At 30.0% G+C, this 27,833-nt stretch overlaps 1 protein-coding gene across 1 annotated transcript; it reads right to left on the bottom strand.

Moving 5' to 3' along the window:
• Positions 1-1,521: 1,521 nt before the first annotated feature.
• On the bottom strand, positions 1,522-26,475 carry LOC142327834 (U3 small nucleolar ribonucleoprotein IMP3). The gene is made up of 5 exons (XM_075371173.1): positions 26,237-26,475; positions 24,076-24,183; positions 12,702-12,908; positions 9,808-9,880; positions 1,522-1,646 (listed from the first exon to the last, which is right to left on the bottom strand). The coding sequence occupies exons 1-5, from the start codon at positions 26,371-26,373 to the stop codon at positions 1,626-1,628; spliced, it is 546 nt and encodes a 181-aa protein (XP_075227288.1). The 5' UTR covers positions 26,374-26,475; the 3' UTR covers positions 1,522-1,625.
• Positions 26,476-27,833: the final 1,358 nt, after the last annotated feature.

Below are 27,833 nucleotides of genomic sequence, written 5' to 3' on the forward strand. Positions count from 1 at the left end.
TACACTATCAAGTTTATGTATGTTATTAAACCAGTATACAGTTCTTTTGTTCACCCATTTTAGAAGCATCATCTTACCAACACTGCTTTAGTACATTTTTTTTCTGGGCAAAAACACTTCCGTGTTATCATTGCCCAGACAAAATTTATTTGTTGTAATAAACAAAGATATATCACATTATATATATCACCATCTGCTTTACAACAATTGGAATGAATAGCTGAAACTCGCTACAGTAATTCAGATACTTGAATGTAAACAATGGCCCTAAGAAACCGTAAAACATAACATTTCATTATCCCCTAGAATAGTTTGCATGTTAGCTCCTAGGTTAAACTTGCAACACCATGGTGCATAACAGATACTGAATGACACATAACAGAATGATTTGTTTTTATACAAGCAAATCATTTATCTTTCTTCAATTTTTGTGAGAAGAGTTTCTTGAGTGGGTACATGCTTCCTATTTTTGCTAACTGGTCTGATCAATCCTGTTTTTATATTATAAAGAAAATTTGCACACTGTGGACTGCAATAAATTTTTTTTACATAAATATTACAACCCAAATCAAATGCCTCTTCATCAGTTTCATAACTACACATGAAGTGTCCAATTTCTTTATCGTCTTCTATATCTGTGGATTTCCCAGTGTGAGTGATCATTTTATGATTTTATCCAAAACTTGATTAACAATAAATAAAATTTTATACCAAATCTTGTTCTTTTTATTCTAATGAATTGTTTGAAAGACAATTTGCCCTTCCATAGAAGCAAACTGTCATCTATCAACATTTTTTTCTGGAATGTAAACTGGAATGATACATAAATGGTTTTATTTTTTCCAATTTCTTATTTCCATTGGGAATGATGTTATTCTGGTGAATAAAATACAAAAAGCTACACTAAAGTTTAAATCTATTCTGCAAAATTAGCTGTGGGATTCCACAAGTTGGAAAAACTTTTGTAATATTCAGAAATGTCCAGTTTCTGTAACAATCCATTTACAATATACAAAGCAATCAGACATAAATTTTGTCTTTGTTTGTTTCAATTTGCTGAAACAAGAAAACTTTTGTAAAACTTTATAAGTTAAATACTGCTCAGTAAATAAATTAGTATGATGAACTCATAACATCACAACCGCTTTATATAGGATACATGATTTCATTACTGGAAGCTTAAAATGACAATATATCAAAATTGAGACATGTACGATATTAGTACAAGGATTGGCAGTAGATTGCACAATCACCCAAATTTATCTGATGTTAAACAATCCAATTAATATCAGAAATGCTGTGCCAACATAATCTACAGAAGCAATATTTGAAGAATTTCTTGCCCACTGACATAAGTCTACAAAAACCATTAACAGGCTAGTCTCTTTGGACAAGTATCATATATAGTGCACAATAAGCCTTACGGCAGAAATGGAACAGTAGGAACTTGTCCTAATCTCTTCTACAATGTATAAATAAATAAATATTTTACTAAAATGCATTAAGAGAGTACCAATAAGATTAATTAATAAGAAAATATAATATATTAGAAGTAAAATATATATATATACAATATTAACTCAGAATAATATTCACAATTTAGGTAATGATTACAAATAAATGTTTCACATTTCAAAATCATCATACTGAAACAAACAAAAAATCACAAGAAATTAATAATGTTATCATATACTATCAAGAAACTAAGAAAGTAAGCATGCAATGCTACTTTTTGATAGTAGCTGATAATCCTTTCTTTACTGCATATATCTATATGCAGTAAAGAAAGGATTTTGTATGGCAACTTTGAATTTTGCACAAACTTCATGACTGCTTTATCATGATGTAAAACTCTTGGAAGTTGAATGATTTTCCTAACTTTCATCAATTTTTTACAATTATGGATGTTTTCTTTACTTTTTAATAAAAAATGACTCACATATACATGAAGAAAGGTAACTAAATTTAAAAAAAAAAGATATTCTGCATTTCTGTTGGGTGTTTTATATAGTCAATTTGCTACATCTGTTTTATATCAATTTTCATATAAGGAAAAGTTACAATCTCATAAATTTTCAAAATGAATGTTGTCCTTTTGGGGATTTTAAAAACTCAAAAGGAGGACAGTATTTGATATGAAATATAAATATTTCAGCTTTACATGTTAATGTAAACAGACTGTATATTAAAATCACGCACAGTTTTATTAAAATCAGTTTTTCAAGCTAAAAATGCTTTTCAAATTTGAAACAAGTATCAAATATCAATTTTTTTTTTGAATTTACCAATGTATAATTTATTCCAAAACTCAATTTAATTCACATCCTCAATAATATATGTACATGATATTTTTTTTTTAATAAATGCTAATTTAACTTAACTCTAATAAGGAATTTCATTAAAAAAAATTAACATTGCATTTGAAGGGGGTCTGATAATAGTAAGTGAAAAAACAAAAATGAATAAATAAAAATGAAAGTTTGAATGCTCAGGAGAAAAATGTTAAATAAAATTTCAAGAAGAATTTTTTTTCTCATCACTTTTTGAATATCCACAGTAATTTTTTCCCTATGAATTATTTATTAAAATTCTTTATTAGATACATAAAAATATAAAATAATTATTTTGAAATTAATAAATAATACAATACTGAATGTTTGCTTTGACAGCATTACAACCAATCAGGTTGAAATCTGATTGGTTTAATTTATAGTAAAAGCTTGTAGTGAAGATTTTAATTTATTTTTGATATGTAGAATGTGAAAAAGTGATAAATAATAAATCAATATAAGCTAAATGGCTTTTCATATGTAATTTTATAAAAGAAAATAGTTTTATTTTCATTACTGTGAACAGTTTTGGGTATTTTTAAACAAAAAAAATTTATAATAAAAGTTTATTCATAGCTATAAAGCTGTCAAGATGTATTTCATAAGGACAAAATACAAGGATTGTCTTAAAAAAGTTTTGAACCTCAATATGAAGATAGCAGCACATTTCAACAAACGTTAGGGAATGTATTTGCGCACATGTTGAAGGATACTCACTAAAATTTCTGCCATTTTGGATGCTAAGTTGTTTGATAATCGTTTGAGTAAGTCATTGTGAGTGTTTTTGTGAAAATGGAAAAAATGTTTTGAGCATCACTGGAAAAATTGTATCAACTTGAAAGTTGAATTTGTTGAAAAATAAAACTATATTTGACAGAAAATATGTCTTTCTATGTTACGCTCAAAACGTTTTCAGACAACCCTTGTACATTAAAAAGAGGAATAAAATTAAGCATACAAAAACTTCAAGAAAAATTATTTTTAACTACTGTAAAGCATGACTGTCGTAAAGATAACAAATTAAAAGATATTTGCAAGAAAATGTAAAAATATGATAGCAGTGTAGGAGCATGGCCGAAGTTTGTGAACTTTATATGAAATATAATCTAGAATATTTTAATACAACCACAGGATATTCTGTTTTACATACTCAGACAATTTATTTTAAACTTAAACTATTTATTATATAAGGCATAATAAAAGATAATTTCAAATAGCAGTCTGTGCCACCTAAAAAGCTAAATATCCAACTATCTTTCTCAATTATAAACTGTTCTTAAATGTGAGTAACAAAACAAAGTCATTTATTAGACCTTAGACATTTAAGGAAAAGAACACAGTACACAACCTCTTGCACACACAAATGTACCATTATCTAACAAAACCTACAAAATTATCATATAGGAGAATGAAGTTTTGTTTTGTAAAAGAACTCAACAGTTCAAATTAAAATGGTTTGTAAGATCTATTTTTCACCCACTTATTTTTTAACAAATTTCAAAATTTATTGTTATACATTGCCATTTGAGATTGCATATCGAAACAAAAGAAAAAAATACTCAGCTGTGAAAAATCACATCAGTTAGGTGGTGTCCATTTTTGTCGAGTCATTCTGGTAGACAACTGCTGAAATTGTTCATACTCCTTCTAAGCATGGCATGTGGAACCCTCTGAATTTCTCATGTTATAGGTGTCAGAAAGAGTTTCAAGAGTGCATGGTTTGTCTATGTAAACTTGAGCTTTTAGGTAACACCACAAAAAATAGTCACAAGGTGACAGGTCTGGTGACTGAGGAGGCTGCTCAACATCCTCCTGCAATGAATCAAGTGTCTGGAAAATGTTTCCAAAAAGCCATATTTTTGCTCTTGGTGTATGGCAAGTGGTCCCATTTTGCTGAAACCACACTCTGTTGAGGTTAATGTCTTCTTAATTCTGGCAGAAAATAATCACACAACATGGGAAGGAGCAATCTGTGTTAACAGACACAGTTCCATTTTTCATTTCCATGAAAAAAAATAAGGCAGGTTTACGATAGGCCATGTCAAACAGTTAATTTGTGGTAGTGAAGAGATTTTTTATGCAGTTCTTGCAGGTGCCCAGTGCCGAAAATTCCATTTGTTTACAATCACTGATAAATGGAAAAGGGTCCCGTTACTCATGATTTAAAGTTGATGTCATCTATCAGCAATTCCAACATTATTTCTGCAAACCTATGTTAGGTATAATGAAATTGTTTTGCTGTAGTTCCTAAAAAACCAGTATCTTACAAGGTTGGAAATGGAGGTTCAAGTGTAAGATTCTCCAAACTGACAACCCGCAAGTGTGACACAATGCTGAACAACAAGGGCTGGTTTCCACTGCTTGTTGCACCCTTCCAACATTTTCTGAGGTCCGTAAAGTTCGATCATCTGCCTGTGCAGTCCCTGTTCTTACAGATCCTGTCATTTGAAAATTATTCACCCACTTCATAATGCTATCTCATTTTGGATTGTGGCCATGAAAAACAACATTAAAATGGATTTTAGATTGTCGCTATGTGAGCAACAAGAATGACTCATTTCAATGAAGCCATTGTAAACAAACATGTGATGCACTGCAGACCAAGGCTCCACTGCTACTGAAATGGCATCTGGCAATGAGTGAGTACATTCAATCATTTTAGTTCATATTTGGCCACCATGGCACGTATGAGAATCTTTTCAAAACTACCATACCTCATTGCCGTACCACATATATTGTACAGTTAGCTGTTTTTAGTCCTAGGCCAACCTGTATTATTTTGGTTGGCCATTGGTCACCTATCAACATTGAATTTACTCATCTGGTTTATTGTCGGGTACAGTTTTTGAAATAGCATAATTTTGGTTGGCCATTGGTCACCTATCAACATTGCATTTACTCATCTGGCTTACTGTCAGGCACAGTTTTTGAAATATTATCTTTCCTCATCTAGCAGGACATTCTGGAAATGTATTTCTGCATTTAGCAGCTGTAAAACAACAAAATTACAAAGACTATGAACAAACATAGTTTGTTTACACTGGCCAGTGAAATATTAATGTGACTAGGTTGTTCTGGTTCATGTGATCATATGAAGATGAGATTCACAGATATCTGTTCATGATATATGATATGAAGAAGAGTTGTATTTTTTTTTTAATAACGTAACTACACCAAAAGTGATATAATGTAAATTTTTTAAATATACAAGTAATAGTTTTTCCTTTTGTGTTGAATAACACAGACTAAAATCACTTTTTGGGAATCGACCATATTTACTGAATTTAAAAAAAGCGTTTTTGGTGATTACCTTATTTGTCAGAAAACAGACAGATACATATGTCCAAAAATTATGATCTATAATCCACTGCCAAACAAAGATTTATATAGAATAGTTGGATGGATGCTACTGGACCAGAATTTGAAGGTATTTTTAGATTTCAGATTAAACATAGGTGTAAACCCTAAAAGCTGATTTAATTTAATTTTTTGTATTTCAGCTTCACAAATATACCCTTCTTCAAATCTCTGTTTACCTATTTATGGTATTTGCAAATTTTATAAAATAACAAATTTAGAAATAAAATGGTAAATGTAGAAAAAAACATGAAAAAATTGAACATAATATTGTAGTGTAAAACACAAAGATTTGAAAATTATAAACTACTACAGAACAGCAACAAAAATTATTAATTAAAAATATAGATACAATTGACTAAGGAGCTAATAACAAGTAATTCTCACATAATAAAATTTGACCTTTTATTAGAAATGTTCCTTGGGTGTTGTATATTCTGGAAATGGTTAAATATCGTTAAAATTATGATTCTTTAATGATACTAAAATCCGATTAAAATTAATAAAAACAAAATTTGACTACAACTAAACAGCTTCACTAATCTATATTACTACTTAAATAAAACTAGTTTAGAATATTTATTACACCAAACGTAAATGAAGCTACACTACTTTCTTAGCCTAAGGTCGCTGAATCACATACAAACAGTAAGTAAAGTCCGGTTTATCAACAGAACAAAAAGTCTTGTTGTACTTGTATGGCACCTGCAATGTTTCAGTGATAATCTCAATACTTTCATGTTCATGTGTAGTATCATAAAAATTGCAGGTGTTAGGTCATACAGTATTGTACTAGGCCTACTGTAACTCATTCTCTTGGGTTCTACACGGAGCACTTACATACAATCTGCATTTCGTGTGCTTTCTTCTGTTTACATCAGTTCAGTTGTCATTGTGTTACTGTGTTCTAACCGACATTATTTTTTGTGTATTTAATGACTTAAGACTGTAGTGAGATAGTGTTGTTTATTGTGCATGTTACACTTATTATGTTGAAATTTTGTAAGTGACGACGAATGGTAGTAAGAGTAAAAAACTTATGGTAAGAACTGAACAATACTTTAAAGAAACTTAATATTATTAACAGACTTGATGCTGGGGAGTCGGCTAAGAAAATAGCTTCAGAATTGGGAGTAGGTAAGAGTACAGTTGGCGACTGGAACAAAAATCATGTTCAATTAGAGAAACGGTGCTCACAGCAAGACTTGGGAAGTGGCATAAAAGTGCGTAAGACAATGGAAAAAGACCCACATTGTAAAGTTAGTGAGGCATTGTTTTTACGGAACAAAATAATGAGGGGAAAAGGTGTGCCTATATCAAGACCTTTACTGCAAGAAAAGGCACAGCAATTAAAAAATATGTTAGAAGATAAGAGCAGTGAATTTACAGCCTGCAGCAGTTGGTTAGATCGCTGGAAGAAGAGGTATGACACACGCCAGATTATTGCTGGAGAATCTTTATCCGCTAACAAAGACACTGTAAATGATTTTAAGAATTTCCATAAATTGATAGTTGGCATGTCAGGTGACCAGAAAGATAATTGTGACAAGACAAGGATCAATTACAAAATAATGCCTACAAAAACTCTAGCTGCAAAACAAGAAGCAGGGGCAGTTGGCTACGAAAGAAGCAAAGAACAAGTCATGTTGCTTGTTTGTAGCAATGCAAGTAACACCCAAAAATTGAGACTCATACTTATTGGTAATGCTATGAAGCCCAGTGCATTTAAAAAACTTAAGACTTCAGAGCCACTCCCCCCTCTATCGTATACTGCACAGAAAAAAGGTCTGGATGAATTGCTTTATTTTTAATGAATGGTTTTTTAAAGAGTTTGTTCCATCAGTGGAGAAGTTTTTGAAGGATTCAATTAAAGCCCTGCTTCTTATGGACAATGCACCCTATAAATACAAATTGAAGGTTGGTAACATTAAAATGCTTTTTCCCGCAAATGTAATATCACTGTGCTAGCCTATGTACCAGGAAGTACTGAAGGCCTTATAAAAGAAGTGCTGTCAGAAGCTTCTCTCTTTTTGCTTGAAAGCATTGAGAACAATGAGGGATTTGTTGAGAGACTGAAGCAGACTGACATGATTAGTTAGAGTTCTGAAGCCTGTGAAGAGTTCGCACCCATCCAATTCTGGAAGATCTTACTCTATCACCAGGGTGATAAATATGAACCAATACAAACAGATGACAATGTTGAACTGTTTCTCTTCTTCAAGTTATTCTTGGATGTGAAAGTGTGGGCATTTTTTATGTAAATGAGTGGATGGAAAATTATGAGAATAAGAGATCATGGATGAAGACATTGCACATACGGTGTCCAATGAACCTGCAGAAGACGAAGATGATATTGTAACTTCAACCTCAACTAAGGTTTCTCATTCTGATGCCTTAAAAGCAATTGAAACTCTCCTTGATTATGTGCCACAACAGGGTGAGGGGACTACAGCAGACATCATCTGGTTATGAAGATGGAGAGAAACCACAGCAAAAAAGAGGTCGGAAAATGAAAAACAAAAGACTATAAGACTTTTTTCTAAATGAGTAAGAATTAAAACTCTATTTAAAAACATTATTTCACAATACAGTAATGGCAATTGAAAACAAAAAAACTGGAGTTATAATTTTAAGAAATTTAATGACTAATTTAAGGATTACAATTGCATCACAGTACTGTACTGCAATTTTTATTTTTGACACTTTACCGAAGTATATCAGGTTACGCTGTATTAAATTTAACTAGGGAGAATAGAGTTTTTTCAGTTATTTGTTGTATTAAGGACTGAAAATGTCTGGTAAACAGCACCATTCAATACAGTTCAGTTCTCTTTTCTTCTTACTTATGTAAGGCATATAAATAAATTAATCTATTAGTTGAATTCAACAGTTGTTTTATAGTATATAATTTGTCTTAATAATACTGTTGTTAATTAATTCAGTTCAGTAAAATATGTATAAATAGTAAATTTAGTTCTGTTAAAGATGTAATTTAAATGTGAATCTAACTACCTTAATATAATACTTAAAATATAAATAATGTACATGTACATCATAATTAACCTCAAAAATGTGAAACAAGTTACTAATAATACAATATTAAAATAAATGACATCTAAATATATTATTAATTACATACAATAAAAATATAATTTATCACACTAACAAGGTATTTATTAAAAGACATTAATGATCCAGCAGCATAAGTTCTGAATACTGAAAGGGCATTTAGGCACAGTTATTCAAGTAGTGTTCCATCGAATAAACAAAATTAAGAAAGATTTTATGCTGAAGAAGAAAGCAGTTAGATATAATATATATTATGATAAAAATAAGGAAAAAAACAAGTATGGAATTTCACAAGCAAAGATTAATTAATGTTATTTTACTTATGAAGCAAAAATTAATTATAGACAAAATTTTTGAGAGTAATAACTATAATACAAGAAATGTAATAAGTTTGTTAAAGAATATAAAACAGTAACTAATTTTTAATTAACTTATGTAAAACCTAAGTCAAAATTATACACCTTGTGATAATACAACAATTAAAAAATTATTTAATTGAAAAACGTTTTCTCCATAGAATTTCATTTTTCTCAATAACATATATGCATAATTCAGATAGTAATAAACTTATGATAACATCAGACTTACCCTCTTTGTACAGAGCTGGGTGGGTAGGTAGTTATTTACTTTCTAAGATATCTAATATGGAATAAGGCCATCATTACATCAAGCATATTTACTTGAAATAATTTGTACTTAAAATACATTCACAGATTATTCTACAATAAACAAACTTCTTTCAGCCACATACCTACAATAAACTAACTGCTTCCAACCACGATGCATCTGATAAATAAAAATTATTAATTAGTAGATGGAGGAATTATATACTAATTTTGCCATTTTTATCTGATACTACACCAATCATCAGTCAGCAATGTACATTTTTGAAAAACAAAGCAACTAGAAATTATCCCATTAACTCTTTCCCAGAAAAACTCCAGCAATGGTGCTATGGCTTTGTGTTAAGCAGTGAAGATAAAGTTGGACAAGTCAAACAAGTGTTTGGACTACACAAACACACACACACACATGAGTAAAATAAACTTACCTCATCATTATATTTTTTAATGTGCTTTTTGATAGCTGATGAATCAACCCAAGTAACGAAATCTTCTAAGTTTCTGTAATAAGACAGTAAAGAAAAAATTACAAAAAGTGTACCCACACAGAAACAAACACCAGAAAGCACAATGTTTACGGCTCTGAACTAGTACTTCAATTTTTCAACAATATAAAAAACATCAATTTTCAGAGCTCCAATTACTTACATGATTTTATGGAGGACATAGTTGTCCCTTTTTGTATTTTAAGTAGAATAATTATTTTGCTAACACAACATTTATAATCTATTTCTTAAAGGTTAGCAAATGCCAACTGTGTCATTGAGAAATTTTTATGCAATCAAGCTACAACCTCTTTGCCCAATGCTGAACTTTATGTTGTTTTGTTTGATACTCCCTACGGCTTTTAGTTTCTCTTATAGGCTTTTGGATGTGTGGCATGTTTTACTTTATTCAAAATACATTGCATCCATGATTTTTTTAATGAGGTTTTCTCATTCTTAGAATTTTTATTTCTATACAAGAAATGATATTTGTTGATTGTCATCTCCTTTATTACCATTTTCTTTTCTTTGTATAGGAGAAAACTGATGAGTGTATTTACAATATTTAGTATGCATTAGATATTACTGTAAGAGGGATTCCATGTGATTGTCTGCTGTTATGGGGGTTTTACTGATCAGCCGATCAGATATGTTATTATTAAAAGCTGTAAGGAAGAGTAATTCAATCTGTAAGGAATAATTGTAACTATTAATATTCTAATAATTTTATTTGCATTTTTGAAACTGTATTCTTGTAACTTTTTTTGTGTTTGTAAAATCAAAGAACTTAATGAATCTACTGCACTGTATTTATATATGTTGTGAAGTCAAGTTTATGGTGCAATATATTAATGGTTGTTACAAACTGGTCACACTGTTTAGCATCAATATACATTGACATCAAGATATCTGTACTATTACATTCTATGGGAGTGTTTGCTGACCTGTAAGAAGATGCAATAAATGCATATATGAGAAAAATGAATCTGTAAGAAAATGTTTTTTGTTGTATTGTAAAAAGATTTCTTTTAAGATATTGAATATTTTTACAAAAAAAAATAACTAGTTCGAGCGACTATGAAGAATATTAGGATGGTATAATATTTGTTTTTAAGTGGTAAAGTAAGCTCTGAAAAAATTATAGTTATGTTCATTGAAAATTAAACATTTTCTTAAACTTTGCTGTTACAATAATCTAAGATTTTATAATTTAGATAGCATAAAAATTAAATAAATATTATTAAAATTAAATAATCCTTAAGTGTAATTTCATATAATGTTGTACATTAATAGGTAAAAACTGATTTAAATGATATTAAATTGTCGAAGTATATTTTTTTTGTCTTCAGTCATCTGACTGGTTTGATGCAGCTCTCCAAGTTTCACTACCTAGTACTAGTCGTTTCATTTCGGTATACCCCCCACATCCTACATCCCTAACAATTTGTTTTACATATTCCAAACGTTGTCTGCCTGAACAGTTTTTTTGTTCTACCTGTCCCTCCAATATTAAAGCGACTATTCCAGGATGCCTTATGTGTGGCCTATAAGTCTGTCTCTTCTTTTAACTATATTTTTCCAAATACTTCTTTCTTCATCAATTTCCCGCAACACCTCTTCACTTGTCACTTTATCCACCCACCTGATTTTTAACATTCTCCTATACCACCACATTTCAAAAGCTTCTAATCTTTTCTTCTCAGGTATTCCGACCATCCAAGTTTCACTTCCATATAAAGCTATGTAACATATTCTAAGTATATACTGAGATGATATGTCTAAGGGTTTTCCCAAATTTTGAAAATAAAATCCCCAGACTCTAAAATAAACATGACATAGATGATTACCAAGTCTAATGATATTTTTCTAAACAACATTCATAATAGCTAATAATTGAATTTATTTCAAAAACCTATTATGTGCAATGATATTCGTATGGGTTTCTGGAATAAACGACTCAATTATGATTTTTCGATTTGGAAATTCAAAGACTGGTGATATTTTACAATACCATCAATACAAAATTAATCCCAATTTAATATAAAATACATTTCACAGTAAAAGTATTTTAATTTTATTCACAAAAATAACTGGGGATGGAGAATAAAAGTTTTAAATATACTTCTAAGTAAAAATGTATTTAAATACTCATCTCTACTCAGTTCTAAAATACTCAATTCGACTTAATTTGAGTACTCACACACTTGTAATATATATATTACCAGTATGAATACTTACTAATTCGATTGTGCAAATTGTTAGATAATATTTAAAATTTGCAGCCCTGCTTAAAAAAATCCATTGGATCCAATTTAGCCACCGAATCCAGTGATTTCATTTCAATGGGATCTGAGTACGCCTTTATCTAATTTGAATAAGATAGAGTTGGATTTAATTAGTTACCTATTGAGGTAACCTGTTGAATCCAGCCAAGTGTTATTAAAACATCACTGAATATTATCCAGATCTGAGCACAAAGCTCAATCTCAAATATACACTTTACTATTGTTCATTTTAAACTTGCATCAGATGTTAATTTACAAGACATTTCTACAAAATTTTCTTTTTTTTCCAAGTGAACCCTCTTCAGTAAGGAATTATATGTAAGTAGTAATTATCTTTTAGAAATTTTTCTGTTCAAATAACAATTTCCAAATTTTCCCTGACATTTTACAAATTCCAATAATTTCCCTGACTTATGGTGATTTTTCAAAACCTTCCCTGATTTTCAAGGTCTGGGAGAATCCTGACTAACATTCTTCATGCTATGAACACAGAATAAAAGTCATAACAGTAAACATTCTATTAAAGATTTAAAACAGTGATTAATGAAATACCTTGTTACTAGAAACGCCGGATCTTTGACTACTTCAGCACCAACTCGAACATGCCCCTGTTCAATAAGCTGTACAGCCATTTTTATTTTCTGTGCCATTTTTGATTTTACCATAATTGATGGTAATCTTCTTCTGCAAAATGATGTAGCATTTACACCATTACACATAGCCAAATCCCACTTTGTTGGTATTAATCCCATCATATACCTTTCAAAACAATTCAAAATTAAATACCTTAACAGAAAAGTAAATGCTCATCATAATAGTAGGAAAATTAATTTATAAACATTTAAAATTATTACTACATAATTTTTTTATATTTTACTACTCTCTTTCATACACACACATTTTTATTAAACATGTTGTCTAGTGTATTACAATTAATAACATTGTATCACCCTCTTTTACCCTCAGCTTAATACAAATGTCAAATTAAAGGTACATAAAAATTTATATAACTAATGTCATATATTTCAACTAAAACATTACATTACATTAAAACTTCTTAGCAGATGACCTCCTTTTGTATGTAGCCTCAGGTAAATCTTTAATTAAAATCCAACAGTAATCAGCTAATATATTAACACTCCATTTGCCATTATAACAGTTTTCCAACACATAAATATCTTGGTGGAAACATTCACCATGTTCATCAGTTACTGCCTTCAAGTTTAGCAGAAAGAGATCCAGATGTGAATGCAGTAAATTGACTTTCAGTGACATATAACATCCCACAGCTCTGTATGAATTTATCATACAGTTTATCTACAATATCCTGTGTGATTTTGAAATTTATGGACAACCAGAAAATTTTTATCTAAATGCTATCCAAGCAACTAGTGAGTTCTACATTGATCAGTACAGAGTTAAACAATTCATCTCTGACTAGTTCCCTTATTTGTTGGCCAACAAAAAACCCTTCTTTAATTTTTCCTTCACTTACTTTTGGGAATTTCTGCCTTAAGTACAAGAATTCTTGATTGTCTATAGGTTTTACAAAACTTTTTATTAATCTCTGTTTTATATGAAGTGGCAGTAAAAATATTTTTTCTGGTTTAACTAGAGGTTTATGAATGATTTATTATTTTTTTATCAGGAAATTAAGTTCTCATGTTTCTTTTAATGTTTTACTATGTAATGCTGATTCCTATCTTGGCTGTCCCATTCACAAATAAAACAACAGCATTTTATATATCCTAACCACGTGTCTAACAAAAGAATTATTAATTTTATCTCCACACAGGTTCCAATTATGCTTTTTATAATTTACTTTTTCATAATAACATATATCTCTTTCATACTAATTCCATAACAGATTGGTATAGCAGTACATCTATTACTGTTGTGACGCAAAACTGCTTTTAGGTTATATTAGGAGAAATAAATGAAAAAGCGCACTCCTCAGGTTCACGAACTTGCCCTAACTATAACATAAAATCAATAATATTTTTACAGTAAACTAATTTTCTTCAGCAAAATATTGAGGAAAACCTTTCTGTCAGCTTTGATAGCCCGAAATTTTTGTATATATTTAAAATAAATTCCAACTTTCCGATCTTTAGCCTAAAAGTTCAGCTTGATTTTTTTGAAAGTTTAAATCTTTTACCCAGTCATTTAGCCCACCCTCTGATATAAGATGTGGCTAACTATATTGTAATTCAGTCTGAATCATTATTGTCTTCTTCCATAACGTTCGCTTCTTTATCACTGTGTTCATGAAACAAGTTTTCAGGAACCTTGGGAACTGGAATGGATTCACTATAAGGGACAGGTCTGAGTGCAGATGAGAGTGAAGGATCAAAAACATTGTGTTTAGACTTCTTAGAAATTACAGACGCATAAGTTTTAAAACAAATAACAAAATTTGTGTTAAAACTGGTTAAGTGATCTTTTGGTTCACGCCAAACCATAGGGACACCAAATGGCAAGGCCTTTTGAGTGCCTTTAAGCCATTCTCTTAAGTTGGTCGCCAGTTACTACATATTATATGAGGAACCCATGTCTTATACTGAACACTGATTTTACAGTCTAAGTGCAATTTATAAGCTTTTTTTAATTAAATGTGTAATATCTTTCTTTCATGATTTCATAGTGAACTCACCACAAATGTAACAAAAATGTTGAATCATTTACACACTTACATGGCATTATGAGATTTCATGTTCATTCAGATTTCACTATTCATTAATTTAAAAGAGTTATAACACTGACTGAAGAGATTATACTACTTGTATTAAAAGCAGTTGAATTGTACAGACATGATCAATCTTGTTTATGTATGCTTTAATAGAGAGGTATCATAAATGATATTCGTGTTATGACCTAATTTCCTGTTTCATGGTTAACAACTGATTAGCAGAGTTAAAAATATATACAGAGACATAAATATAAAGTAATTATGTAACATAAAAAAATGTGTATATAATCATGTATCATATAATATCAACAATTTTCAAAATTTTAATTTTGGAATTTTTCAAAAACATACATCTAGGTAATGAATGCATTTCTACTGTTACATATAAAAACTGTTTATCTTATTCATCCACTGAATTAAATATTAGTTACAATTAAGCTAGTTATTAAAAAGAGATGTGCCATTTAAATAATTCATTATATTTAAAATTAATTTATTCACAGATAAGTATGTGTTAATCTTTATAAGTAAAACATTTTTCTAAATATTTAAGTTTACTGTTATTAATATTTATTACTAATTTTTTGGATTATTTTCTAAATTTTTTATTGTTTGTCCATTTATGGTGATAAGGAACATTTCAAAAATTATTTCCTTTATTTTTATATACTTATTTTGTAATTTTTTAACTGATATATGAATGAACTACAAAATTAAAATTAGCATACCAAAACTGAAATTCAAAATTGATTGATCGTAAATTCAAGAAACATGAAAAAATTAAAATTATGTAACAAACTGGATAAAATAACTGCACATTAATAAAATAATTAAAGAGAAAGCTCAAGCACTATTTACAAAAATCTAAAATTAGATGCACATTTTAACTGATAACAATCATCTCCTAGGAGTTATAAAAGAACTGCTAAAAACAAAATGTAAAAAATAAAAATACTTATAATGCAATACAACATTTTTACCTGTATTTATAAAATTATACAATAAAATAAAAAAAGAGAACTAAAAAATAATTCATTTTACAATGTAAGCAGATCAATCAGAAAGCAACAGATTAGCTGAACTAAGTCATATCTACCTAAAATCTCCTAATGGACTTGCCACCATTTCTTATTTTCTTTTCTTTTACCCTGAATCAACATCTCCTAGCAAGCTAACAACCATTCTAAACATTGAACAGCATTTTGTGCTTTATATAGCAGAAAAATCTTATTAATATGCTTATATCAACCAAAATAAGTAACTGTAATCAAACTTACAGACTAGTTACTTTTGCAGCTTAGAAGATGTAGTAACAAAAACTCTTGTAATGAAATATAGAAGTTATGTAGGAAAGAGCTAAGAATGTGGAAAGATAGTCTTAAGTATGTAAGACAGTTACGAATATTTAAACCAAAATTCTTATAATACTGTTTTACAAGGTAAATAATCAGAAGAGACTAATGCAGATGATTCTAGACATAGTTTTCTAAACATTAATCTAATTTAGTCAACTCCTGTTAAACACTCTGTTTAATATTATAACTAAATGATCTAAAAACTCAATAACTAGATTAGTGGTTAATCTGTGTAGCTGAATGTTACACAGAGGATACAACTATACAGAGGATACTGTGCATGTGTAGAAACCAGGTGATGGTCAGATTTCAATTAACTGATGGGTTCAAAACTCCTGGAATATATCAGTGATTAAAGTTTGACATGATTTATGAGATAAACGATATGAAATAAGAAAATTCCATCAGTAAAAGCAATATTTAATAAAGCAATTTAAATTAAGTGGCTGGAACCTGTATCATAATGAAGGTCATTTATGAAACAGATTTTCATTATGATGCAGTGTTCAACCAATCAAAAGCCTACTCTTTTCAACCACTGACCAATCACATGCAGGTATTGCTTAATGTATCAGCTATTTTTTTACTGTGATTTTAATCCGATTTAGTAGTTGGCAAGCAGAGTTTAAATTGAAAGTATACAAATAGGTAACTAACTTTATAATTCTATATTATACTATTTATCTTTTTTTTAATTATGTCAAATTCTGAGGAAGAAATGTCTTTAACATAGATTGATATTAAAGAAAAGGCAGAACTTATGACCTATTGTTACAGAATGTATTGTTTAACGTAATTTTTGAAAGATGTTGAAAAAATATTCCATAAACAATGTATTATATCACTGATTTAAACCAATAATTCCAATATTTTCACAGCTGTACAAAAGATATGGTATGCAGCTCTCTGTAATGGCTATTAATGCACTCTTGCAAAGTTTATGACAAGAGCCTTAGCGAGTCTTGTAACTTTTTTCGCACTCAAGCATCAATGGCTATCATTATAGGCTCATTGCATAATGTACTATTGTGGAATATCATAAAAGTCAACACATTAGTTTCTCCTCAGCTGAGTAACAATATGTAACTGAAATAACTTGGCTAATGACTAAAGGCTTAAAAAAATATATATTACATAAATTTAATAACTAAATTTAATTGTCATATTAAAAATTTTCTACAGACATCCTGAAATATAAAAGTGAATTTTATGAGGATTGCTAAACAACTTAACTATACCAAAGACAAATAGGTGCAAGCCTGATTTCAGTACGTAATGTTAACTGTGTTGCAGGTTTGTAATGACTGATTCACATGTCATTTAAAACACTAATCTTGATGATGTTTACATTCTGATATTATTTCACTGAAAATATATCTCATCATGGATATATTTGCATACATATACAGCTATAAAGCAATGAAATAGAAAATAAGTAATTTATATTTTTCAATTGTTTTTTCTATAAAAAGGTGTTAACTATGATATCAAAGCACATAATATTTACTGTGAATATAATATCTTACAAAAGGCATAACATAACTGCTTGTAATTAACAAGATATATTAAAATCCTTTTATTTTCAAAATGCATATGAAATGAAATAAAAATCACCATAAAATTACTGAGCACAATAACTGATGTTTTAACTATTTAGTACTATTTTTAACTTATATTGAATAATCATAAACTACAGCTAAAATTAAAAATAAAGAAAGAAAATGCAATCAATTAAGATTGTTAAACTATAACTCTTAAAGTGTAAGTTTATAAACCAAAAAAAAATAAATTAAACAATGTCAAAATCATATGTTTCTTTAACAAAACTGTTCTCCAAGGGTTGAATAATAGTCAGTAATATAACTGATTCCACGCATCATTCTGTATATACTGATTTATCCAAATCGTTATCCATAAATTTTTCCATACAACCAATAAATTTTATTCCAGCTTTCAACAATAATTTTGTCTTACTTCATGCAACAATTTTTCACATCAGCAATTTTAAATGTATTGTTGGGATTCACCCCTTAATTTTTCACTTGTACCCATATCACTTCCATGGAATATATTTTTTTAGGAAATGAAGGTAAGTGAACATCATTTTCCATTTCAAATACCAACTGATCCAATTCACATATTTTTTGGGGAATTTTATTTCAATGACATTAAAAAAAATTCTGCCTTGTTTCATTTTTTACCCTTGTACTTTTTTTCTAACTAGTTTTGAATATCAGTCTTTATCCAGTTACAGCATTATACAAGGTATATGCTCTACTCAAACAGAATGATAACTGACATTATATGTTACAATAATGATCGCTCTTTCAATAAAAACTTAAATTCCTTTTTAAACAATCTTGAATTCATTTTAGAATGATAATCAGCATCCAGAGAACTTCTTTTAAATGGTAAATCATTTACATTCTTGTAAAAAATAAGTTTGTGCTAAACCATCATACAGTAAAATGATTCTTCCACCTTAACCTACTAGCACTCCAAGATCACTGCATTTATTTGTCTACTCAAATATAGAATTCTAAATTATTTTGGTTCATTCAGTCTTTCCCAAAGAGTAACTAGGTCTCCACATACTACAGTTCTTTATTTGGTGCTTTTTTCAAAGAAATGTGGCTAGTGACAGGCAATGCCTGGGCGCACCACTAGAAATTTACCTCCACATTATATTTTCTTTACATAAAACCTACTTTCTTCAGAATTTCCCGTATTCTGAAGAAAGTGTTTCAGATCTATGAAAATTTTTTCATTCAGTTCAGCTCTAATTTTTGTAGCAGAGGTATTCACTGTGGTTGTAAAAATGTTAAACTGAATGTCACATGACATTTTCATTAAAATTACCTATTTTCTCTTTTGTATGCTCAAAATCATACTGTCGGTACTAGATTCTTTCACTTTTCACCACACCACGCTTAAAACCATTATTCTTCCTACTACATAAGTTTCAGCAGTCAGTTTTTGCACTTGTGGAAAATTAAAATTTTTATCTCATTAGGGTTGCCAGCAAAATTTTGGAAAAACTTAAAGATATAGTTATAACTTCTTCAGTTGCTTTCTGTAGTGTTTCTTTTTCAAGTGACTTTAACTAGAGCTGATGTACATGGCTATTCAGCAAAATTATCATTCATTCATTTTGGGCAGTTAAAATTACACAAAGTCTGTAGCCAAAACAATAAAAGCTATTATTTAAAAGTTACAATTCGAAGAAAGATAATTTTCAATCTGAGAACTGTTGTTTAAATGAACAATGAAAACTTATTCAGATAGACAACAAAAAATGTAAGTAAATTATTTATGTAATACTGTTTTCGATAAATAGTATATATTGATAGATATGATATAAACATAAGCTACAAAGAAAATTACATAGCTGTTCTCAGAAATAGCAAGCATCCCAATACAGGATTACTAAGGAAAATGAGAATTAAATGGCCTTCTTTGCCAGCCGTAGTATAATATATAGCTCATCATATACCAAGCTCACTAAAATACAGATATTTAGAAGTAAGACAACTTCACTATAAGGATTGGCTTATCAAACCCACCCAAATGCAGGTGTTCATTCCTATAAGACACCTTCAGTCTGACCAAAGTGACTTGCTATTACTAGTGAACATTATAGCTCTCAGAAAACATAACTATAATTAATGCTTTTTGTATCTCATGTGTTTTATATGCATCATAATCATATTAACCCTCTCTATGAATCATGAGACCTTGCCGTTGATGAGGGGGCTTGAGTGCTCAGGGATACAGAGTAGCTGGACCGAAGGTGCAACCATATCGAAGAGGTATCTGTTGAGAGCCAGACTAAGGAATGATTCCTGAAAGAGGGCAGCAGCTCTTTCAGTAGTTGTTAGGAGCGTGAGTCACAATGACTTAAACGGCCATATCAACATCACTCAGTCCTCTGAGTACTGCGCAGCTGAAAGCAATGGAAAACTACAGCTGTTTTCTTTTCCAAGAAAATGTGGCTCTCTGCATTTTCACACAACAATAATGGAGGCGCCTTCCTTGGTAAAATAGTCCCCCATTCGGATCTCCAGGTGGGGACTACTAAGGAAGGAGTCACCAGAAAACTAAAAAATAACATTCTACAAGTCGGAGCGTGGAATGTTAGAAGCTTGAAAAAGGTTGGTAGGCTAGAAAATTTAAAAAGGGAAATGGGGAGGATGAAGGTGGATATAGTAGGAATTAGTGAGGTTCGGTGGGAAGAGGAAGGCGACTTTTGGTCGAGTAATTAACTCAGCGTCAAATAATGGGCAGGCAGGAGTAGGCTTCGTGATGAACAAGAAGATAGGGAGGAGAGTGGAGTATTTCAAGACGCATAACGATAGAATCATTGTAATAAGGATAAAATCAAAACCTAAACCGACAACGATTGTTAACGTCTATGTGCCTACAAGTGCCCATGATGATGATAAGGTAGTGTGTGTATACGAAGAGATTGATGAAGCAATTAAACACGTAAAAGGAGATGAAAATTTAATAATAGTTGGAGATTGGAATGCAAGCATTGGAAAAGGCAAGGAAGGAAATATAGTGGGTGAATACGGGCTGGGCAAAAGGAATGAAAGAGGGGACCGACTTATAGAGTTTTGCACGAAGTATAATTTAGTAATTGCCAACACCCAATTTAAAAATCATAATAGAAGAATATACACTTGGAAAAAGCCAGGCGATACTGCAAGGTATCAGATAGATTACATCATGGTTAAGCAAAAGATTTAGAAATCAACTCGTTGACTGCAAAACTTATCCTGGAGCAGACATTGATAGCGACCATAATTTGGTGATAATGAAATGTAGATTGGAGTTTATAAACCTGAAGAAAAGGTGTCAGATGAATCGGTGGAATTTAGAGAAGCTTGAGGAAGAGTAGGTAAAGAAGATTTTTGAGGAGGACATCGCAAGAGGTCTGAGTAGAAAAGATAAGGTAGAAAATGTAGAAGAAGAATGGGAGAATGTTAAAAAGGAAATTCTTAAATCAGCAGAAGTAAACTTAGGCAGAATAAAGAGAACTGGTAGAAAACCTTGGGTTTCAGACGATATATTGCAGCTGATGGATTAACGTAGAAAATATAAGAATGCTAGTGATGAAGAAAGTAAAAGGAACTATCGGCAATTAAGAAATGCTATAAACAGGAAGTGCAAACTGACGAAAGAAGAGTGGATTAAAGAAAAGTGTTCAGAAGTGGAAAGAGAAATGAACATTGGTAAAATAGACGGAGCATACAGGAAAGTTAAGGAAAATTTTGGGGTACATAAATTAAAATCTAATAATGTGTTAAACAAAGATGGTACACCAATATATAATACGAAAGGTAAAGTATAAATTTACTATAAAAAACAGATTAATTTATTCTCCAAAATTTTCTTTTTTAAGGATTTTATCATTGATTATGAATAATGGACGAGATAACCAATCAGAGAAATTTATTTTTGGAACATCTGGTTTGGTAATCAGACATTTTTTGTCTGTATTAATAATAGAAAAGAGATACTAATCTTCCACATCTATGTATGTAAATATATACGCACAGACGCATAGCCACTACTGACTACCTACAGAAAAAAATATTTCGTTTTGGGTAAATAATAGCGGACAAATAAATCTCAAACTCATCCTTATTTATAAAACTATATGTAACACTCACATATGCAAATAAAAGCAAAACAGAATGTTGGAAATGAAAAAAAAGAAGTGATGTGTTTGTACGTTTACGTGTTTCTGTGTGCGTGTGTATGTGGGCGCTCGCGTATGTACAAAAGAAAAAAAGAAGAGGAAGAGCGCAATTCTAGACCGAGAATTTATTTGTATTTGTATTAAAGAGAACAATATAAGTATACAAACAGAAAAACGTTGGAATAAATTTTAAGTTTTGTTGTTTCTTAAAAAAAAAACGTACTTTTTTCTGAAATTTAAACATATATAGTCTTAAGAAAGGGAGTCCGACAAGGATGTTCCCTATCTCCGTTACTTTTTAATCTTTACATGGAACTAGCAGTTAATGATGTTAAAGAACAATTTAGATTCGGAGTAACAGTACAAGGTGAAAAGATAAAGATGCTACGATTTACTGATGATATAGTAATTCTAGCCGAGAGTAAAAAGGATTTAGAAGAAACAATGAACGGCATAGATGAAGTCCTACGCAAGAACTATCGCATGAAAATAAACAAGAACAAAACAAAAGTACTGAAATGTAGTAGAAATAAAGATGGACCACTGAATGTGAAAATAGGAGGAGAAAAGATTATGGAGGTAGAAGAATTTTGTTATTTGGGAGGTAGAATTTAGTAATTCTACCTCCCAGTACTTCTAAGATGGACAAAGCAGGAGCGATATAAAATCCCGAATAGCACAAGCTAAACGAGCATTCAGTAAGAAATATAATTTGTTTACATCAAAAATTAATTTAAATGTCAGGAAAAGATTTTTGAAAGTGTATGTTTGGAGTGTCGCTTTATATGGAAGTGAAACTTGGACAATCGGAGTATCTGAGAAGAAAAGATTAGAAGCTTTTGAAATGTGGTGATATAGGAAAATGTTAAAAATCATATGGGTGGATAAAGTGACAAATGAAGAGGTATTGCGGCAAATAGGTGAAGAAAGAAGCATTTGGAAAAATATAGTTAAAAGAAGAGACAGACTTATAGGCCACATACTAAGGCATCCTGGAATAATCGCTTTAATATTGGAAGGGCAGGTAGAAGGGAAAAATTGTGTAGGCAGGCCACGTTTGGAATATGTAAAACAAATTGTTAGGGATGTAGAATGTAGAGGGTATGCTGAAATGAAACGACTAGCACTAGATAGGGAATCTTGGAGAGCTGCATCAAACCAGTCAGATGACTGAAGACAAAAAAAAAAAAATCATATTAAAGAATTGGGAAAAATATAGTATAATGCAAAAAACTGATTCATATAATAATAATATGTAAAGAAATAATGATAATTCAAAAGCATGGTTGGGTGTCTCAAATTCGGCGGGATTTTCCCAGTATTGAAACTCTATTCCCGATTCCCAATATGTAATCACAATTGTCCAAAAATCCCACACTAAATAGGTTTTTTCAAGAAAAGAAATTAAATTTGTTTTAATAGTTAATATTTTAAAAAGATCTAGTTTTACCTTAATTTAAAAAACCAAAATGTATATTTCAAATCATTCAATCCAATTTCAACCTTTTCTTTATTACATTTAAGTTTTTGTTTATGTTATTTTTTTATATTATTGAATTACTGAACATTTTAATTTTAAAAAAAATTAATTTGTTTTTTCCTGAAATCCTGATGTCATTTAGAAAAATTGGCAACTCCGTTCATAAGAAAAAGTTCAAAAGAGAGAAAGTGAAAGATTAAGGATTTTAATGCACTATCAAACACTTTATTTATCAATAAAATCTATTTTGTACATCACTATAATACCATAAGATGAGAGAAATTGAGTTTTCACCATTGTAAATTTAATACAAAACTAAGAAAATACAGTCAAGTGGTAAAATTTCAATTTATTTAACAGAAGGATCCTGAATAAGCAGCAAATTATATCCTCCAAAAATGGTAAACCTATAAACCAAATCCTCCAAACTAAACCTACAAACCAAATGATTCTGTAACATGAAAACATCTTGATAGCTTTTAGGAATGGTGTAAAGTAAAAATATTACTTTAATACTAAATCCATCATTAATAAACCAGTTTCCTTAGATCACCCAAGTTAAACAATATCAGGTGGAGTTTATTAACATGCATAAGTAGTTAATGAGCTAATAGGAGTTATTGCCAGAAAAAAGGCAAAAGTTTGCAATATTAATATAAATAATCTCTATTAAAACAAAAATGAGTAGATATACTTACAATTTTTCTAGAAGCTGAGCACTTGTCTCTGTTCTAAATGGATCATTTTGGTCTAAATCCTTTATTTTTCTTGCTAATTCCCTAATTTCACGTGATAATTTGTTATACCTTATAATAAAAATAAAAAATTAGAATAAATAACTTAAAAAAAAAAAGAAGAAAGACAAACATAAAAACATTAATATCAAGCTTTTTAGTGAATTTAATTAATATTTCTAAGAGGACAAAGTTAATGACAAACATTTGACTTGGAACAAAAGACTTTCAGCAGGAACTGAAATAAAAATGACAACTAAGGCAATGAAAGAATGCTAATATTATGTAAAATATGTTTAACATAAAAATAAGTCAACAAAAAAGATTAAAATACAAAAGGTGTGTTTTAATTTGAAATAAAAGGGTTCTTTATTACGACTGCAGTAGAGTATTACAAATGGTAGGATAACGTACTACCACAAAATTATTAAAACACAAAAAAATCATTTAATTTTTAATTTAAGCACTCCATTTCTGAACAGACTTGCTAAATGTAATTATATCAATCAAACTTAGTTTGTAAATGGCACAGATATTAATAGCTCCAGTTTAACAATTTTTATGAAACATTACTAAGGTTGTGATAAAAAAAAATCACCTAAATTTCAATGATTTCTGCAAGGCCACAGTCTGCACTGCATTATCAGTATTCTAACCAATTAGCACACACTTTTGTGACTAATGGCAACATGGTCAGATGCTAATCCAATCTGAGGAGAGAGGTAAAGATTATACTTAAGAGTTAAAGTTAAGATCACTCTGTAACGTATAAAGTTAAGATCACTATATTTCCATTTAAAATAAATTCAGCTAAGTGTCCTATGAAATGGTGTAAAGTAAAAAACCTTGATAAATTATCCCTAACCTCCCCCACAAAAGCCTAACATAATTTTAACTCTAACTCTTAACACACTCTCCACAGAACAATTAGTATCTAAGAGGTCTCTATAACTCACAAAATTTATAGTTAATTGACCAAAGTACTGATAATGCAGCGCAGAATTTGATGTTGCACTGATCACCTCACCTACTTTCCGAAATTTGGATGTTGTGTTTTCTGATCTTAAGCATCTATTACAGTATATTTAAGCAAGAACAAAAGTGAAAATTAATCAAGTAATTGCTGAGAATTACCTAAATTTCATACTGTTTGAATGTATTACTCAATATAATATTAAAACATATTACGAAAATTTACTGAACTTCTGTTTGCTGTTCCAATTACTGTTTTTAACACTCTTAGCGCCATGTGTATCAATCTGATACATTTTTAGCAATGTCAAAACGGCCACGTGTATAATTTTGATGCACACGTAATGGTCTTAATAAATAAATAAAAAATGTCTGGCGTGGGGTGAAGTTTTACTGATTTAGGCGTGGTGCTAAGAGTGTTAAAACTGAACATGTAAGTCCAACCACTTTTACTCAAAATAGTATCTGTAACATTTGAAATCCCTAAATTAAACTGCCTGGTAAAACTGTTTCATCCTATTAGACATAAAGTTTCCTGTTCAAAAAGGTACGGCATATTTCATCACAGAAATGCAAGACATGAAGTCAGTATTGCAACAATTCTGTAAACAGATGAGTGAAGTTAGAGGTGCTTGCTACATACATATTACTGGAAATGTGACATTTAAAATATTCATAAGGCTGGTGAAGTTTTTAAAGTAGTAAAACTCAATCGTAGCTTCAAACTAAAAGAGACCAAATTAATTGTTTAAGAGAACAATTAGACAATTAAGTAAAATAAAAGATCATGTATGTAACTTTATAGTGAAGATGAAAAGAAAAATTATAAAATTAGTTATCTAACTGATAGTAACTTGTTTCAAACGAAAAAATTTCCATACACAATTAATGCATTCTGTGTTACTTTTTAAGTAACACATAACAATAATTAAGTTTTAAAACCGTATGCGATATAATGAAAAATGAAAAGATAATTTAAGGATCTTACTTGTTTCACAAAGTTAGCTAGATTAATTCCGATTTGTAATTCATCCACTACTACTAAACCTAACAATCAACTAACATCAATATCATAACCCGTCTTAAATAAATAAATTCTATTAAATATGTACACAACATAATTACAAAAGAAAAATAATCCTAATTATCTTACTTCGTATAGTCTTCCCTCTTTTGTATATAATATTTTCTCATAACTTTAACTTCATGGAGATTATTATCTGCTTCCCAATTTATAAAGTCAACTTTCTTCAACAACTTCTGTTCATGGTATTTCAGTTTTCTCACCATTTTCTATCAAGTGAAATATTCATCAAAACGCTAACAAATATTAACCTCCATAAACTGTTTTGTAACACGTTAGTTACATTGCTACACTTTAGGATTTTCCATTCGCATACGACCAGTTCATTGAACATTTTTCGCTATGAACATCGTACTATTTCGATCTATGAGAAAATGCATATTATTTTATGTACATAATATTGAATGAACCACTTTCTATATTTTATGTTTAATAATTTTTTATAACTGCTCTGATCAAAGTTTCCTTTATCAAAATTCTTCTTAAAATATTGGAACAGTTCCATTTTAAGATACAATGAATGAGATGCAAGATAAATTTCAGACTGATAACGGGAATCGAACGATTTTCTGGAAGGCAGTCCGCTAACTACCCCACCAGTAATATTTTGTACAATTCTGACAGGGTCAATCCATTTGAAGTGACCCAAGAGTGGTTGCTTGAACAATTCAAAAAAAAACTTACCCACTTGTTATATATATATATATATTTTTTTTATTAAAGCAGTTTACCTGTGGCGATTATTTTTTTTATTGTGCGCATACCTATATTTGTGATTGTAAGAGTTTACGGAAAAAGTCATAACTAAAAAACTATTGGTCCTGGAAGGATGAAACAAAAAGCAATTTATTCATACCTTCTCGAGGTAAAAGACTGGTTTATTTACCTATCTCTCATCTTTTTATTAGAAAATTACCAATAAAGTTGAATATGAAAAATGGTGAAATTTCACTTTTGGTAATTTTTTTTAAGAGACAGGGATGGCATACACAGTTTAAATTATTTTATATGTAGATAAATGTTAATTGTTTAACCATAAATAATATTAATGGTGACATACTTACCCCGAAATATTTATGAATTTTTGAAAACTAATTTTTTTTTTAATTCAAATTTTGTCTTCAAATAACTCTGATGGGGCTGGGGATAAAAATCTCAATTATGTATAACTTACTGTGTTTTTATAGATATTTATGGAAAATAAAGTTTCTTGTGTATTGTACAAATACAAATGTTATAACCTCTCAAAATCATGAAAAGCCTGTTAAAAACGATACCATTTTGACTTACTAAATAAGTGCTCCATGGGGTTTCTTGTCTTCTTGGCACTTTAATATTTTTATACTTGTTACTTTAGTTGAAATAAACTTGTTTGAACCATTAAACTGCAGTATTCATGTTATAACTGGCGCTTGAAGTCATTTCCAGTATCAGGAAAATTCATGTTGCATCATTTAGCTTTGCAGTTACAGACTGGTCAGTTTTCCTGTTTAGTTTCTGGGAATCACCGTCAGGTATTACTTCGGAGGATGATATGTATGAGTGTAAGTGAAGTGTAGTCTTGTACAGTCTCAGATCGACCATTCCTGAGATGTATGGTTAATTGAAACCCAACTACCAAAGAACACCGGTATCCATGATTTAGTATTCAAATTCGTATAAAAGT

The sequence above is a fragment of the Lycorma delicatula genome, chromosome 7 (assembly GCF_047948215.1).
Source record: "Lycorma delicatula isolate Av1 chromosome 7, ASM4794821v1, whole genome shotgun sequence".
Classification (NCBI taxonomy): Eukaryota; Metazoa; Arthropoda; class Insecta; order Hemiptera; family Fulgoridae; genus Lycorma; species Lycorma delicatula.